The sequence below is a fragment of the Athene cunicularia genome (genome assembly GCF_003259725.1).
Source record: "Athene cunicularia isolate RWA chromosome 3 unlocalized genomic scaffold, athCun1 chr3_part1, whole genome shotgun sequence".
Taxonomy (NCBI): domain Eukaryota; kingdom Metazoa; phylum Chordata; class Aves; order Strigiformes; family Strigidae; genus Athene; species Athene cunicularia.
In genome coordinates this window covers 89593409-89609439 of record NW_020799097.1, presented here as the reverse complement: position 1 = coordinate 89609439, position 16031 = coordinate 89593409, and the positions used below count along the sequence as shown (strand labels likewise).

At 36.6% G+C, this 16031-nt stretch overlaps 2 protein-coding genes across 2 annotated transcripts in view; one reads left to right on the top strand and one right to left on the bottom strand.

Annotated features, from left to right (window-relative positions):
• Positions 1 to 1305: 1305 nt before the first annotated feature.
• YIPF4 (Yip1 domain family member 4) lies at positions 1306 to 13346 on the bottom strand. Its single transcript, XM_026844599.1, has 6 exons — positions 13241 to 13346; positions 12679 to 12832; positions 9734 to 9905; positions 7595 to 7672; positions 5664 to 5777; positions 1306 to 3269 (listed from the first exon to the last, which is right to left on the bottom strand). Exons 1-6 carry the CDS (start codon positions 13344 to 13346, stop codon positions 3132 to 3134), a joined length of 762 nt encoding a protein of 253 aa, XP_026700400.1. The 3' UTR covers positions 1306 to 3131.
• Positions 13347 to 15808: 2462 nt separating this feature from the next.
• The window catches only part of NLRC4 (NLR family CARD domain containing 4), a 26185-nt gene continuing 25962 nt past the window's right edge, over positions 15809 to 16031 (top strand). Inside the window, 1 exon segment of the mRNA XM_026844598.1 lies at positions 15809 to 15900. Coding sequence (XP_026700399.1) covers positions 15809 to 15900 — 92 coding nt within the window.

The following is a 16031-nucleotide window of genomic DNA, read 5'->3' as shown; positions in this document are numbered from 1 at the left end:
TGTGAGGAGGACCCAAATTAGCACAGGCTGCCACAGCATGGAAATATATTTAAGAAATACAGTGTCTGTGTAAAGAGTACAAAGAACAAAGCAAAACCAAAAGGTTATGTATGCCACCCAGGCTTATCAAAATTGTCCTGAGAGCAAAATAAGCAGCCTTAAAGTTTGCTTCACTGCTCCAAGCAAAACATTAAAGACCAGTAAGGGTAGCAACAAAACTTAAAGCAGATCTCCAGCTGTATGTTGTCTCCACACCAAAGCAACTGATTTCACATACTTTTCAAGAAGGTATAATTTTTATTATAAACAACAGAGTATGTCTGATGGGTAAAGAAAGCCATGTATGCATCTAGTCGCTCTATACAGATCATCCCAAAAGCCTGAGGTATGATACCCATATCTTACCCAGATTTTGAGATGAGGTGTTGCATCTTGGAAAGGGTATTTTTGGTAGGTGGACATGCTCTAAGTTTCCAGTTTGACGTAAGTATATGTATTATCATAAAAGCTTATTTATATCCTCAAAGCTTGGGACTGATGACGTATAGGAATATAGATGTGTCTTCATTCAGTAAATATAAATGAGCTTCATACGTTCTGTAAACAAGTTTAATTCAAAATTTTTATAAAATACATCTTGTATTTACACACATACCTCATCTAAAAATATGAGTTTGTTGAATGCAAAGTTATTACAAACTATCAGAACCATTTGAGAGCTGTTTGTACATATTTCTTGCACAGCATATGCAAAAGGTGACCCTAGAGTTACTAAGATTAAAAGGTGCAAATCTGCAATTGTGTACAAAATTTGTACTATGTTAAGTGCATATCTACATTGCATATTACACATGTGCCGAGTCTGTGGAAAGGAACAGTTAAAATTGCAACTATAAATTTCACAGAACATTAGTAAAGAGGAAATTAAGGTATTTGGAGATTAAACAGGACATTCTTGCATCCTTTGAATATTTGTAAGTCATTTCAGATGCACAGGATCCATTATGGACATCTAATGAACAGCTATGCAAAAAGAAACTCAGCCTAGAGCTCTCTGACAGCCTAGTAACCTACATGTGTCCTCGCCCTTCATGTTTGTGGTGATATCAGTTAAACATGTATTCACAGGGTCTGGGTTGAGTCTTCTAATACTAGTTGGATATTCCTGTTAAAAAATAAATGTAAGTCATGAAAGAAGAGAGAAGACTAGATTATCATGCAAGATTCCAAAGCTAACATGCTTTTTTTAATACACTGTAACTTGCGGGGGTTTTTTGGGGGTGGGTTTTTTTTGGTTTTGTGGTTTTTTTTTTTTTTTTTAGAATGTGGTACAAATGCTCACAAAACACTTGCAGACAAGAACTATAAGCTGCTGGTATAATTGGTTTAGTACGACTGCAGTAATTCCACCAGAACTTCTGCAGAAGTCAAAAATTACGGGAAAAGTTGATCACTCTACTAGTTTTTCTCCTTTAATGTATTACAAGCTAGAGTATTACATTTACAATTTATATCCAGCATCAACTCTAAGTAGTTCTGTTTAAAACCAACACAAGAATCAGCCAGAAAAGCAGACTGAATAAGCTAAAGGTTTGTGGTTGAGTTTGAATTTAAATATATTTTGCATCAGTAATGACTGATAAAAATAAGTTACCAAAATGGCAAATAACACAGTCTAAAAAGCTGAAAAACTACAGTTCTGGTAAGGAAATATGTCCATTGGGGATCAAAGACAGCCTTTTCTATTACCTTGTCATGGTTAATTTTTATATACAGCATCAAAAAGAAAACCAACCAAACATGGGGAATGCTTTTTTTCCTGTCACCAAAAGAAAAAAAATATTAAGAAACTTAATATCTATTTAGCAATACTAAATACTGAAGATTGCAAATGCCTAAGTTAGTACCATGCAACGTGAACTTCAGTGGACTTCCCTTGTGAAGAAACATTACCATAAGGAGCATTATATAAGCAGTCAACACAGTACACAGGAAATATTTAACATGTCATCACGTTATTACATAATCCTCGGATAGTCAAAATTAGCAAGACTGTAATTGTTACTAAGGCTGTGATTCTGCCTTATTTAGTGGAGGGAGAATCTGGCCTTACAAACCTTTTTTATTTCTCTTTACGAGGGATTAATAGTACGGGGAGGAAAAAAATGGATGCGTGTTAAATACCATGCTATTAAAAGCAAGACAGAGCAAGATGTTGTAAAACATAGTTAGGGAAGCATTATTTTTATTTTGTCATCATAAAATAACATTGTTTAAAGATCACACAAATTTGATAGATCTTTTTTCTCCAACATTAAGCCAGCACTACAGTTGAGAAAGGTGTTCACCCGTTTCTCTGTAAATTTATACTTTTAAGTAAAATAATTTGATGCTTTATGCATTTTATTTAATTATGTCACGCAGTAAATATCTTGCTCCTTTGGTCAGAGATAGTAAATGAAGACTTCAAATGCTTCTGTCTTCAATTTTTAAAAACCCAATATACATCCTTAACCAAGGAGTATTTACGCTACACACAAGCCATAGATACAAAATACACAGTATATACATGTTTTGAAAACAAATTGGAATTTATAAAAACTCAATAGCCAAATCAAAGTAATTGAGGCACTAAATTAAAAGCAGTATCTTCATGTCTTGATTATACACACTATTCTGTGAACAATCAGGACTGTTTCATAAATATATTTTATCTACAGAATTTGCTGTGCCAAAAAAGCCAGCTGTGTTTAAGCTCAAAAGAAAAATTGCACTTTGAGATTGTTACAGTTAACTTCTCATTTTTCTCCTTGAATATAGTAATCTGGTCCTAGTGCTTTTGGCACAGGTAATGAGTTGTGGTTTTGCTACACTTTCTTATAAAACACAAGGTTCCTTTATTTTGTTCATTAAAATCTGAAGAGTCTTAAACAAACCTAGAACTTTGATACAAATCTATATAGCTACAATTGCTTCATTAAATAATATACACAAATATGCTCTTCGATCTTAAAACATCTTCACAACTGGATACAAAACAGTCACTTGTATTATCTCCAGTCTCCTTAATCTTATGCATTATCAGTCTGCAAGTGAATAAAATACAGTTTCTGGCCACATCTTGCACTAGATCACACCCCAGTGTACAAGGACAGAAAATAAATGTATAATAAAAAGATTGGATAAATTAGGAGGGGTTTCTTGGTCTTGAATTCTTCTCCAACTAGTAATGATGCAGCACTGTATGCAGCCCAAAAGACTCCAAACAACTGAAAAAGAAGAACAAGAGTCTTAGCTGACACCACAAGAAAATCTCTCCAAATACCAAGATAAAAATCAGTTGTTCTCTCAATATAATTAAAAAGAAACCCCCCCCAAGTAATTTTGCAGGAAGAACTACACACATGCACAAAAAATACTATGCCTTTTCATTTAAGTTTAGAGAAATATTTAACAAATAGGCATGTTATTTTCATTTGAGACATTTTTACTGAAGTGAGCAGCTAAGGATCTACATCTATTCTCTTATGTAAGACATACAGATACCATTAAGCAAGCCGTAAGCTTACATACACTGATAATTTGAAGCTTCACTGAATTAATAAGCTTTCTTTCTACCTTAGCTGTCCCCAACTGTTAACCCCTCCCTTTCTTTAAGCAAAAGGGTTGATATACTTGACTCTTCCTCCTACAATATATACCAGAGAGTTAAATTACCATTTTTAATTTCAGGATTCATCTGGCTCTCAAACTTTTCTTTAATTATGGTGCCCCCGCCTCAAGTTAATTGAACCTCATATTCCTATTCCTTTCAGGTACAGTGAGAAGCCTGCCAAAATACAATCTGTATTAAAAACTATATTGCTTAGTAAGTTAAGAAAGATCCAGTTTAAGAGACTACTAGAAAATAACATTACCTATGAATATCCACTATGTTATATGAAGTTAGCATACCTACTTTAAAAAAAAAAAAAAAAAGTCTTGAGGTCAGTGAACTTGACTCAAGCAAACAAGGTTATAGCAAAAAGTAACCAGATATTATTAACCTCTAGCAGCACCTTGAATATTAATAAAAAAAGAAAAATATTCAAAACTGAGTGGCTTGTAAAAACACTGTAATCTTCTGCAAAACATGACATGAAAGAAGGCAGACATAACAGGACTCTACCAAAGAACTTCTTCCACAGTTCTGTCAGAGAAGCTGAAGCCCCTTAAGGGATTATGGGGCTCATTCAGTTGAAAAAAAAACTCAAACCAACCACCAAACAAAAAACTCAAAAAAACCTAACCACCAAAAAAAGGTGCACATGATTGCATACTTCTCTTTTTGCTGCCTAACCCAGGACTGCATAGGTGGACAAGAAGGACCATCAAGATCAGGTCTGAACTCCCTAAGATACATTAGGAAAATAGCAGCAATTAAAACAAATGAGGTGCATTACTAAAATAGTTTACTTTCCTGATTTCAACTGGAAAAAAAACCTGACTGGAACAGCATTATTTCACTGTGAGATTCCCAACTTCAGGACTGTGAAAGATTTCCCCAAGCACAGAGCTCTCACTCAAACTGTAAGTAGTAATGCTTGTCACAGCGTAAGTAGTTTTGGCCATATGGGGCTCATCCTGCATTTTTATACTAATGCAAAGGTAAGAACCTTGCACAGATTCACCCTGAAGTTAATGTAAGACTGTCAGCAGTAATCAAGTAACTGAGGTTTCATTAACATATATTTATTTTCAAGTTATATATTACTTAACTGGGAAGTTAATGATTTGCTTTCTGACTGTATCACTTAATAGTAATTGCAAGTTATTGAATCACAAACACAGCAATTTTGTTATCGCACACTTTACTTTTACTTCAATTATACTGGTTACCAGCAAGCTAAAAGGACAGAAAATCAATCAAATCAACAGAAGAACAACTCAAAAAGCATACAGTTTCACTAGTAAGAGAATTTTCTCAGTCAACCTTTCCAGAAGTTCAGCAATAACTTCAAAGGCTGCCTAAAAGGGTTTTAAGCAGTACTGGAAATGTTCAAGGATGTAAGGTAGTTCTGGGATCTATCAGGGAACGTTGCTAGCTTCATAAAAGCACATGGTATCAGGCAAGTTATTCTTGCTTTGTGCCTTACATTCCACATCTGTAAAACCAGAACAAGACTTACCTTCTCTGCAAAGGCTATTGAGAGCTTTGTACTGCTACTGCTATGGGTATCTCAGAACAATGACTAAAGTCCTATTCATGCTGCAGTAACTAAAAATAAACTCGATGATGGGGGAACGGATAGGAGAGCTTATTTTCAGATTCTTCATTTTGAGGTTTAATTATGCATCCTCTTCTCAAAATGATAATCCTATTTATTTTTAATGCAACTATTATAGCACAGTGAAATACTTTTACAGAACCTAACCTGATAACACCAGGTGTTGTTATAGCAACAGCACCGTATATCTCCAAGTACTCAAAAAAAGCATTTAAAACAGAATTCGTTTAGCAGTCGTGTCCACCATGCTAACCAAAAAGATCACAGAGCTCACATTGTAGTTCTCAATATTCTGACACATTGTTATGCTGTCCTGAAGAAATTAATACTTGAAGTGTTAGGAAAGTGACTTAAAAATAACTGCAAACAATCCTCAATAGATGATACTGAACTTACTTTTATTAGGGTAGAAACAACTTCAAATGATCCAACCACCAAAAGTACAGGTGCTATGACAATGAGGGGAAGTAGGGAATATCCTATCACACCAAGAACTTGGCCATAAGCAACCTGAAATTTTCAAGCACATAAAAACAAGCTTTGTAGTACTCAATCTTTGTCACCAAATGCAATTTGATCTTGTTGGAACAGTATGAATAACAGTAATAATGAGCTAGATATTAATGACATTTCAGCTAAAGGAAGCTTGCTAGGATGAAAATTGGTTTTGTATGCTACCCCCTAGAATTTTGTAATTAATCATTCAGTTCTCTTAGAAACATTTTTTTTAACACTTTAAATGACAATTTTATTACTTTCATGGGAAGTATTTACACAGGTTAAAATATATAATTTCACCCCTCACATTTTTATGTTCTGCCTTAAGTGGTGCTCAACTGCCACTCTCCATGGAGTGTGCATACAATACCCAGGAGCACAGAACTAGAAGAGACTTCTCAGGCTGTAGTCCAGACTGCCACAAGCAGCAAAGATTAATTTTCTGCATTAACATATTCATATCTATTATAAATAAATAATATACATGAATACTTGTGGCATCAGTGGAAGACCTAGAACCTGATCCCTCTAAGGCACAGAAGTATTCTGATTTCCAGCTTAAATGATTAATATCTTAAACAGATTTGTTCAAAGTATTTCCATAACTGTGTTCAGCTTCACGTGGACTGAAGTGTCTGATTTTCCCCTACTGCTATTTGAAATGTTCCTGGCCCAGCTGGGCTTTTTGGATTTAACAGGAAAAATAGCAGCAAGACAAGTGACCATCTTGCAAGCAATCTCTGTAGCCACTGATCCTTCACAGTGAATTGCTCAGACCTATACTTTTTCCCCAGTTTACACATTCTGATAATTTCACATTTTGAGCCACAAAACAGATTGATTTAAGGGTATCTGGATTATGCTGGTACGCAGAAATACCATGTGATCACATTTCTAAAAGCTTTTGCTTTCCAAACAATGTTCACACAAGAAGACTCTAGCAATTATGATAAAAAGAAAATGTAAAAAAATTTAAAGTAAGTGTAAATAATGTAGGAAGTCTGCAGCACAAGTTCATCATTAATGCAAGATCCATAGTAAATATAAAAATCAAGTATCACTGAATATTTAGTTCTTCACAACACAGTTCAATGCATTTTATGCTGCAGAGACATTTTAAGAAGTTTTTACCCTCCTGACTGTCCATTGTAGCTGTCGGTGGGCCTCTGCTCTAAGTCATTTGTTGTTTACACCTGAATCTCTTAGTGACTCAATCTGTAGACAGCTCAGACAGCTATTCCAACCCTGCTGGTGCAAGCAGCTGGAAGGAGGGATGTAGGCCAGAACTTCAACTGGCTTTGCAGTTGAAGAACATGCGCTGACTGTCATCCTTTAATGGGTTTGAACTGCATCAGACCAGGGATGAAAACAAACCCTGGTAGGTGCTCTACCCACAAGGGCATTATACAACTGCTGTTAGCCCCATTAAAAAAAAAAAAAAATAAAATAAAGAGCAGTGCAAGAGCAGTGCAAAGGAGGAGAAAGGGTCCCGTTTAGCTCAGTGACCAAAAAAATTTAAATAACTCGAAGATGGACTTCAGTTCTGAATCACAGGCACCTCTTAGAATGTCTGGGATTCAAGTACAAATTTCCAGATTATCACATCCAACATGCCATCCACAGCACAAAAGATTAGCTGGCCACCTCTGTATTTTAGATTTGGAGGCCAAGAACCTGAAATGTAGACATTACACTTATCAACTGCATCCAATCTTAGTGGGCTACAAAGTCCAAAGCCAAGCACCAAGGAAACCCAGCTACTAATGAAAAATGTACCAAGAGACTTCACATTACCTCCCTCTATGTCCTTTTTGCATACAGGTACTTACTTCTCCTCCAAGAACCCTGGCCAATAAGAAAATTGTCAAGGATCCAAATATCCAAATAGTTATAATCCAAGAAACAACCTTGAGAGATAAAGAACAATTCATTTTTATTAATAATTTTCATTGTGAGAAAGAAAAACTCATTTCTATTAGTAACTTTCATGGGAGTCAAGGAATTTATTATGCAAAACTGAGTTCCAAAGTATGGCAAGAATAGTTTTACTTAGTATCACAATTCAACTTGAGAATAAAATTCAGAGGTTACATTTACAGAAGCACATTAATGTTAATTTTAGTGCACATGGAAAGCACATGCAATGTGTTTTGCAAGTATTGTAATATTGTAGCAGACTAGGAAGAGTTTAGTTAAAACCAAAGCTAGGACTGCTCTAGCTAAATGTCTTCACATCCTGCCTATTACAAACTGGGGGGGTCAGACAGTTTTTAGAAGTCGGCCCAACAAGGGATTGGAATTCTGTTTCTTTCATCCATAAAGATGCCACTTTATTCTTTACTCAAACTGAAAATGCTCAGAAGACGTGGGACTTTAACTTTCAGTAGAACTCAATGATGATTACAACTTAATAAACAGCCCCAGACTCCTGAGACAGTGTCTGTCATTATATTTTCTTGCTTCTTTCACTGCTCTGCACTTAAACTGAAGAAGAAATCTTAAAATCATTCTCCAGATTACCAGAACCTTCAGAGTAACTTAGATGCTCTTGGAGTTGAGACACTGGGAGGATTAGAAGTGAAGCTCTCCCTTCTGACATACTTTTTTAGAAGAAAACAACATCAGTCCTGTCTGTATTTCCAAACGTACAATGACTGAACTTAAAAATTAAGTTAGTATTCAATATTTTGCTTAATTAAGAGTTCCAGATTCCCAGATGAATCAAGTAGAGGATAGATAAAAAACACAGCACCACTTTAAAAAAAAAAAAAAAGATAATGTACTGGCTTTGTGCTATTTGTGAAAATAGCACATGGCCTCCTTCTACTTCCTTCTTTTAGACAGTGGAGGAAAGCAGAGAACCAGATTAAAGTCTTAGAGCAGGAATGCTCATCTCTTTCCAGCTTACAGCCACCCACCATTCAGTTCATCTAGTCCAGCTGATGTCAGTCATCCTGTTGCCAGCTACTCACTTTCCCTCCCTCACACATCTACAGCACTCTTACATATCACTATGGTACATCTACTGCTCCGAAGAAGCATCAGACCTACTGTTCACATACAGTAGGTGTACAAACTGCAGAAGGGCGTTCATCTGCCATGGGATCAAGGAATGGTCCTTGCTTTGCCTAGGAGACAGCTAAGTGGTCCACCGAGAAGATTTTCTCTAACCATTCACAAAAATCTTTGTATAAGCCTGTTCTGCTACTTTACATATGGCTTATTGCTATACTACATTGTATTCAAAACAACTGTAACTACACATATAAAGATTTCTGAAACAGGATCACCTAAGCCCACACTGAAATTGTGACTATAAATGATACCACTTCTCTCTTTCAATCTGAACGTAAAGAAAAAAGCTAATGGTGTTTATGGAGGCCAACTATATATGCATAATGCCTCCAAATAGCTATTTGCCCCGGAGTTGAAAAGAAATTGTGGAAAAAGTCTATTGACCAGAGGAAGTTACTTGATTGTAATTGAGCAGGAAGGACAAAATAGCAAATGGACTAAATATACCAGATAACAGCAATAATATAGTACGAATTAAACAAGTAGCTTTATTTGTCAGGAAATTAAAATTCATGGCATCCAAATGTTCTTCAGTAACACTTTTTAGTAATAAAAAGTACGTTAACAAAAGGTCACAACTAAAATGGAAAGATTCACTTATATGACTATAGAGCCATTAGTATCAATCTGTTTCCTCTAGAAACCAAATCTTTCCTTTGTTTTACTGTATAAAAACAAACCTGACATTTCATCATGATTAATTTAACCGTGGGCTATTTAATACATTTCTTACTGCTGTCTTTCCACCTATCCACTTGAAAAACAGCATTTGAAAAGCCCCACATTAGTATGTAAAGGAAAGACTTTCTACCTACATAAGAATGCTAATTGCTTAGCAATCATGTTCCCAAATTTAGTTCAGATTTCTTTTTAGGTTTAAGGCTCATACGTACCTTAAATTGTCCATATAAAGAAATCATTGAGAAGAAGAGAACAACTGCCAGAGGACCCCAAAAGTCTGGATTGTCTCTTACTACCTGCCTATTAAACCCAAGAGATGGCATAGGCATCAACACACATCGAATTTTGTAGTAAATATCCTTTAGATCAATGTCAAGTTCTTCCCTGAAATTGTAAAGCAAGAGAGCATTACTACACACCACAGTAATGAATAATGAACTAGATCATAAAAAAATAAGTGCGGGGGCAAACAGTAGGCTTCTAGAGCAAGCCCCCCATCTCCCATAAGCCTTTCTGAATCTGTGACTAGCAAAGGCACAGTTTGTCCACAACAAAGCAACACCATATCTGCATCCCACACTCAGTCACTGGTGTGACACAGATATGTTTAATTGTTCAAAAATCAATTACATGACTGAGAATAGAAAACATACACGGCATACCCTGACAGCCTACAATAAGACAGTAGATCTATTTTCTGACATGCAGGAACACATGACACATGCATACCATTGTAACTACTTAAGAGTCAAAGACATGCACACACAAAAGTAGGATGTCTGTGTATTCCTATGCTAAGCAATATGCCATGGGCACATTTATTATGGAAACATTTTATTTCAAATTCTACAAGAAAGAATAGCTTTAGACTCACTAATCCTAAACCATTCAAAATACACCAGGTAGAAACAATTTTTTAAAATAAAATTACTTTCATTTGCATCAACAACAGTAGTTTTCAGTTGACCAGTTTATGCCAATTGTTTAATTATTGGCTTGTTTCTAATATGGGTAAAAATAAATAAAAGCCATTAAACTAGCAATAAATTCTATCTACAGTTCTTGCCCTTCTCTGTCTTCTCCACTCCTTGCTACAAACTATCTGTCAGCAGCTACAAATTGACCAGAAGATTCTTTTGCAGAGGAGACTGAACTGGTACATCTTGCCCTGATTGTCCTACCATGGGAAGGAACCAGAGTTTCCAAGTAATGGGCAATTCCACCTCTTTAAGTTATGCATGGAACCTTAAGACAGAACTGTATGCTAGTGTCTTCCCTATGCAGTCATGACTGAGGAGCCCTGAAGAGCTGCAAGAGACTTCTGGCAGATATCCCTCTGCTCTACATTTAACAGCACAATGGAGAAAAATGTAGAATCATATACTAAGGTGGTCTATGAAGGTTTTGTACAAAGCTTTGATTTATGGCTTTCTCAGGATTCACCACAATTTCTTTTCTTAAAAAAAAAATTAAGTACTGCTCAGTGAGTCTCTCAAGGCACTTTCAGGATTGCTATTACTGAAGCTATTTCAGAATTGGTATTACTAACCTGTGACTAAATAACAAAAATTGTTAACACATCCCTGAAGCTAAGGAGTAGACTAAGAAGCATCTGTTTTCCTCCATTTATCTGAATAGGATGCAGCATTCCTGTATTTTACTGTGAAGACTGTGTAACCCAAATACTTCCTGTCTGGAAAAAATTCTTTGTCATCTCCTAGGGCTTCTGACAGTTTCTCATGTGAATAAACTGTCTTTCACATGAAGCTGACAGTTACCCCACCTAAGGTGAGGGTAGCTGTAACAGGAAACAAGCGTCTGGAGTAAGGCTGCCCATTGAGGAAAAAAAAAAATCTCACTCTATTGAACAAAACAATCGCACAGTAGCACTGCACCAGTGAACTTCTCTTAGCTGGCTGCTATTCTTTAAATCCTTAACAGGATTCAGGTTGCAAGGCTTCATTACAGTACATGTCCTGGGAACAATTAGAACTACATAAAAACTGGTGCATGACAGCCAGATTAAGGCCTTCTCTGTTAGGGTGATAATATTTATCCTGTTTGCCACAAACTGTTAATTTCCCTGGCGTGTTGTCCTCACTTCCAGCAATCGGCAGCTTAGAACATCTACCTGTCTTTGAATCATAAACTTGGGTTTTGTGGTATAAAAAGTTAAACAAGGGGGAATTCATATGCTGTCACCTCAGTATACCATTCTATTTCTTAATTAAAAGGTAGAGGTTTACAGAACACAAGGAGCTATTTCTGCACACTCTAAAGTACTTTTCAAGTAGCAGTTTCATTATTAAGCTCTTCACACTTCAGTTCTCTCCCAGCACTCTCATGCGAGTTCTCTGGAGTACTCTCCCGCTCACTCCATTTTTTTTAAAGTATCATTATATTTAATACACAGAGCAAAACACAGAGATAATGAGAATGAAGTTACTTAAGTGCCGAACAAGGACTAAGACCCAGCCTGCCTGACTCGCAATGTTGTAAACTTAAAATACAAACTTTCTTCAGTCAACCACGTTTCTGTAAACAGGAGGGATGCAGAGATTTTCAATCTTAAGGACATTTTTGTCTTTCAACACTAACACACTTTTAATCTAGCTTTACAGTGTAAAATAGCATCAAAGATTACAAAGTTTGTACTACCTTACTTCTAGCATTCCTACTGTAATAAGCATTATTCACAATACTCAGAGTAACAGACAGAATTTCCTTAAGATTTAAGGTGGATCTTTCCAAGGGAATGTCTGAGCCTCTGATTCTCTGACAGCATTAAGAAGCTCACAACATCAGGCAAAAGGTAGAAATAATAAAATCTAAATTTTTAAACCATTACAAGAACAACAGATGAGAGCAGAAAAGCCACAAAAGCTTTATACGTATAGAGATTAATAAAACTGGATTTTACTCCCTCCTTCCTTCCTCCCCTGCAGTGAGTAACAAGGCTCTCTTTTACACTAAAAATAAAACCCATAATGAGAAACATGTTTTCATTCCTGCAGAAAACACTCATTGATCAAGTAATTTGTCAAACAGAATTCTAGTGACAGCAAAAGGCTGTGGGACAACATGAGGGGCTACAGGTTGTTTGTTTTTCCTACACAGCTAATAAAGCTAGATACCCCAAAATAATTATATGACATACAGGAGTGGCTTGTTATCTTCTGGGTCATCATCTTCCACTTCCAAAAGCCAGCCATACCCTCTCTGTCTTAGGAACGTAGTTGCAGTAGATTCTTTGATGAATTCTCCTCCAAGATTTAGCTTAACATCTGGAGTTGTTATGGAGCCACTAAGATCTTAGAGAAAAAGGGAGAGAAAGATAAAACTTTTTAAGTCTTGCCAAAAGTAATTTGATTTCAAAAGTGCTGGAAGATAAACAACAGACATCTAAACCTACAGTATGTGCTACCATGTGCTACCATGGCATATTCAAAGTTAAAAAATAAAATTATACTTTAACAGATACATAATTTGAAAGGGTACTTCTGGTTTTAATGCAATAGTAACTGTTGGTTTAGGTCTCAAATTACCAAGTTTTATCTTCTAGGTGTAACTCTTGATGACACAGTGTTGGTATGAATGAAAGGTTTCAACTTGTGCTTTATCATTAAGCATTCAAAGCCATAAAAGGAGTTAACTAATGAAAGTCTCATAATACTGTAAATTGTGGATTATTTACAATTTTTTTGCTGAACACACTATACCTGTTTCAGAGCCTATTTCTGCACAGGCGTATTGTTTCAGCCAAAACCATTCTCTGCTTTTACGCCCAGTTTTTAATGAAAGGAAAACATTTGTAGGTGTTTTCATTTGTAGTCTGCCTTTAATACAGGTTAAAATGTTAGAAAAAGAAAACTATCAGATATCCTTAGGCTCCAGCCAGTAAGAGGAGACACAAGGAGTTCTGTTCAATATACTATGATTTTGCTCTGCCACTGTACTACATAAAACACGAGCAATTTATGTATATTCTGGCTTTGTCAGTCACCAATAAATATTAATTTTATACTCACATTGTATCCAGTTATACAAAAATATATAAAATACAAAATATATAAATATATAAAATACAAAATTTTCTGAAACATATGGAAAATATATAAAGCAACTTGAAGAAAGAAGAAATGTAGAAGAGGAGAATAATTATTCATTTAGGAAATCATGGATTTCCATTATTTGCTAAAAAGGAAAAAATCCAAACAGAAACATGTAAAATTTCTGTGCAAGTCTTATTACAAATATATTGAGGGACAAAACCTGTCTCCTCATCCAACATCTTTTCACTTCACAAAAGAAAAATGTTATTTTGCTTTCCACCGTTGTGTGTTCTGCACATAAAAAAGCTGCTAGGCACAAGTTTCCCAAAACACCTAGCTATAGCCAAGTATTTCTGAAACACATACAGAGGCAAGTCAGGACACATTTGTAGATTTCTATCAAAATGCAACATGATTTTATAGAAACAAAACTTATAGAGTGACAGAATCTTACAGTTTTCAGCTGGCATACCTGAAGTGTTCACTGATCACTCAGTGTCACAATTTAACACAATTCTCTTTCCCAAATCAGCTTGCCAGGCCACTAAAGCTTAACTTTAAGATTCTCCATAAATGTTTTTCAACCATTTCATAATCATGAGAGTTAATGATCCATTGCTTTGATTCTTGGAACACCATATGCACAAGATCCTTGTAAAGATCACTGTAACTTAAAGAAGAAATTTCTCTTTGCTCCTGTCAGAATCAGCACACATATGCTGTTCTCACCAGACACAAGTAAAGCCTTCTTCTGCTGTTTACAGAGGGAAGAAAAAAGCAAAATGTATTCTAAATGCCTGGGCATCGAGGCAGAGAAAGCCTCAAAGTTTTCTACTACCACTGGGACCCTTTTGTAATTTAAAAATATTTGCTTATGCTATAATATAACACTTCTTTGCAAGGAGAGGTCCTTGCTATTATTCTATGTGCACAAATGTGGCTGTCTAAACAAGCAAATATTAACAGTCCAATCAGATATTTATTTCTCCTTTCTCAGTGACCACTGACAATCCATCCTGAGACAGGGAAACTTCTACACAAGTCTTATTTACTAAGATTCCTTCTAGCAGTCAACGGTTGGTGAATACCTACAACCACACTTTTTTATCACGAAGCCAAGGGACATAAAGCTGCAGAAACCAAGGAAAAAAGCCCACCACCTCCTCTTCTGTAAACTGCAGGCCAACTGAGCGCTGAAGAATCTGCCAAGAATTGATGGTTCTTATGCTTGCCAGTGAGAGCCAGGGTGCCTTCAGGCTGAACACCACATAAGCAAAACTGAGGTATCTCACATGCCCGATTTCAACCAGGCATTGTGGAAAACCAGCTTTCAAAACAGTCTTTGCTCTCAATTTTGAGCAAGCACTACAAGAGGTAAAAAACCTCCCCAAACAGTCTGTTCTTTATAGGGTATCTGTCCACTTAACTGAGAACACCTCTCCAGCATTATTTCTCACAAACAGATCCTACCTCTCATGAAAATAAGACAGGAAATAAAACAGCTTATACTTTTACTTTTCATATGGATAAGATTTGGGAAACAAATAGAAATTAGACTGCCATGTGTAGTATTTTAATTTAAAAATATCAAGCTGTTTATGTTTTTGTTAGGACAGGACTATGTAGCACTTTGCAGACAGATCACACTTTGGTTGTGTTCACAGAGAACACCAAGCTGAGTCTAATGCAACAGATCCCACTGGAAAGGTGGCTGTATTGGACTGGGTTCAGCATTGGTCAACAAATACTTCCACAGGGAATTCTGAGAGCTATTATTCAGAACTACTTGGATCCTTTTTCAGGAAAAGGTGGAAAACAGAACAAACAAAAACAACAACAAAAAACCACAGTTGAGACTGTACCTGTCACGACTGGGAAGTTCACCAAAGAACAGGTGTCCTACAGTAGTTTTTCCACTCAGTAGCTCTTTTCCAGGGTAAGGCACGAGTCACGATTTACATGTTTGCCTACCCCTATTCAGAATTACAACAGTAACTAAATACACATAAAGTAGAATGCTAGCTATTTAAGTGGGTAGAGCCCTAAAGATCATTCTCCATCAAAATAAGTTAGCACGACATTCCCTCATGTTCCTTTCCATAGTCTTAAGGCAGATCTTCATGGCATGCTGGTACACCACAGCTATTTGGGCAGCAGGCAGGCAGTGGGCCACACTTCCTTCACACCCTAACCGACATACAGGACTTCTTTTTCCCCCCTCATTACTGCGCTGAAATGAGACACGGCAGAGACTCCGGCACAGCATTACAGCAAATGCGAACACCGCGTACAGCCTTCAACACACACCGGGCCGCGCTACCGGCCAGGTGGGAAAGAGGGGCGCTCTGTGACGGCACTTGTCGCGGTTACGCCAGGCCGCCGCCGGGCACAACCTCGGCTACGGCTCGGAGAGAACCTGAGGCACGGCGCAGCACGGCGGGCTCTGTCGCTCCCGCCG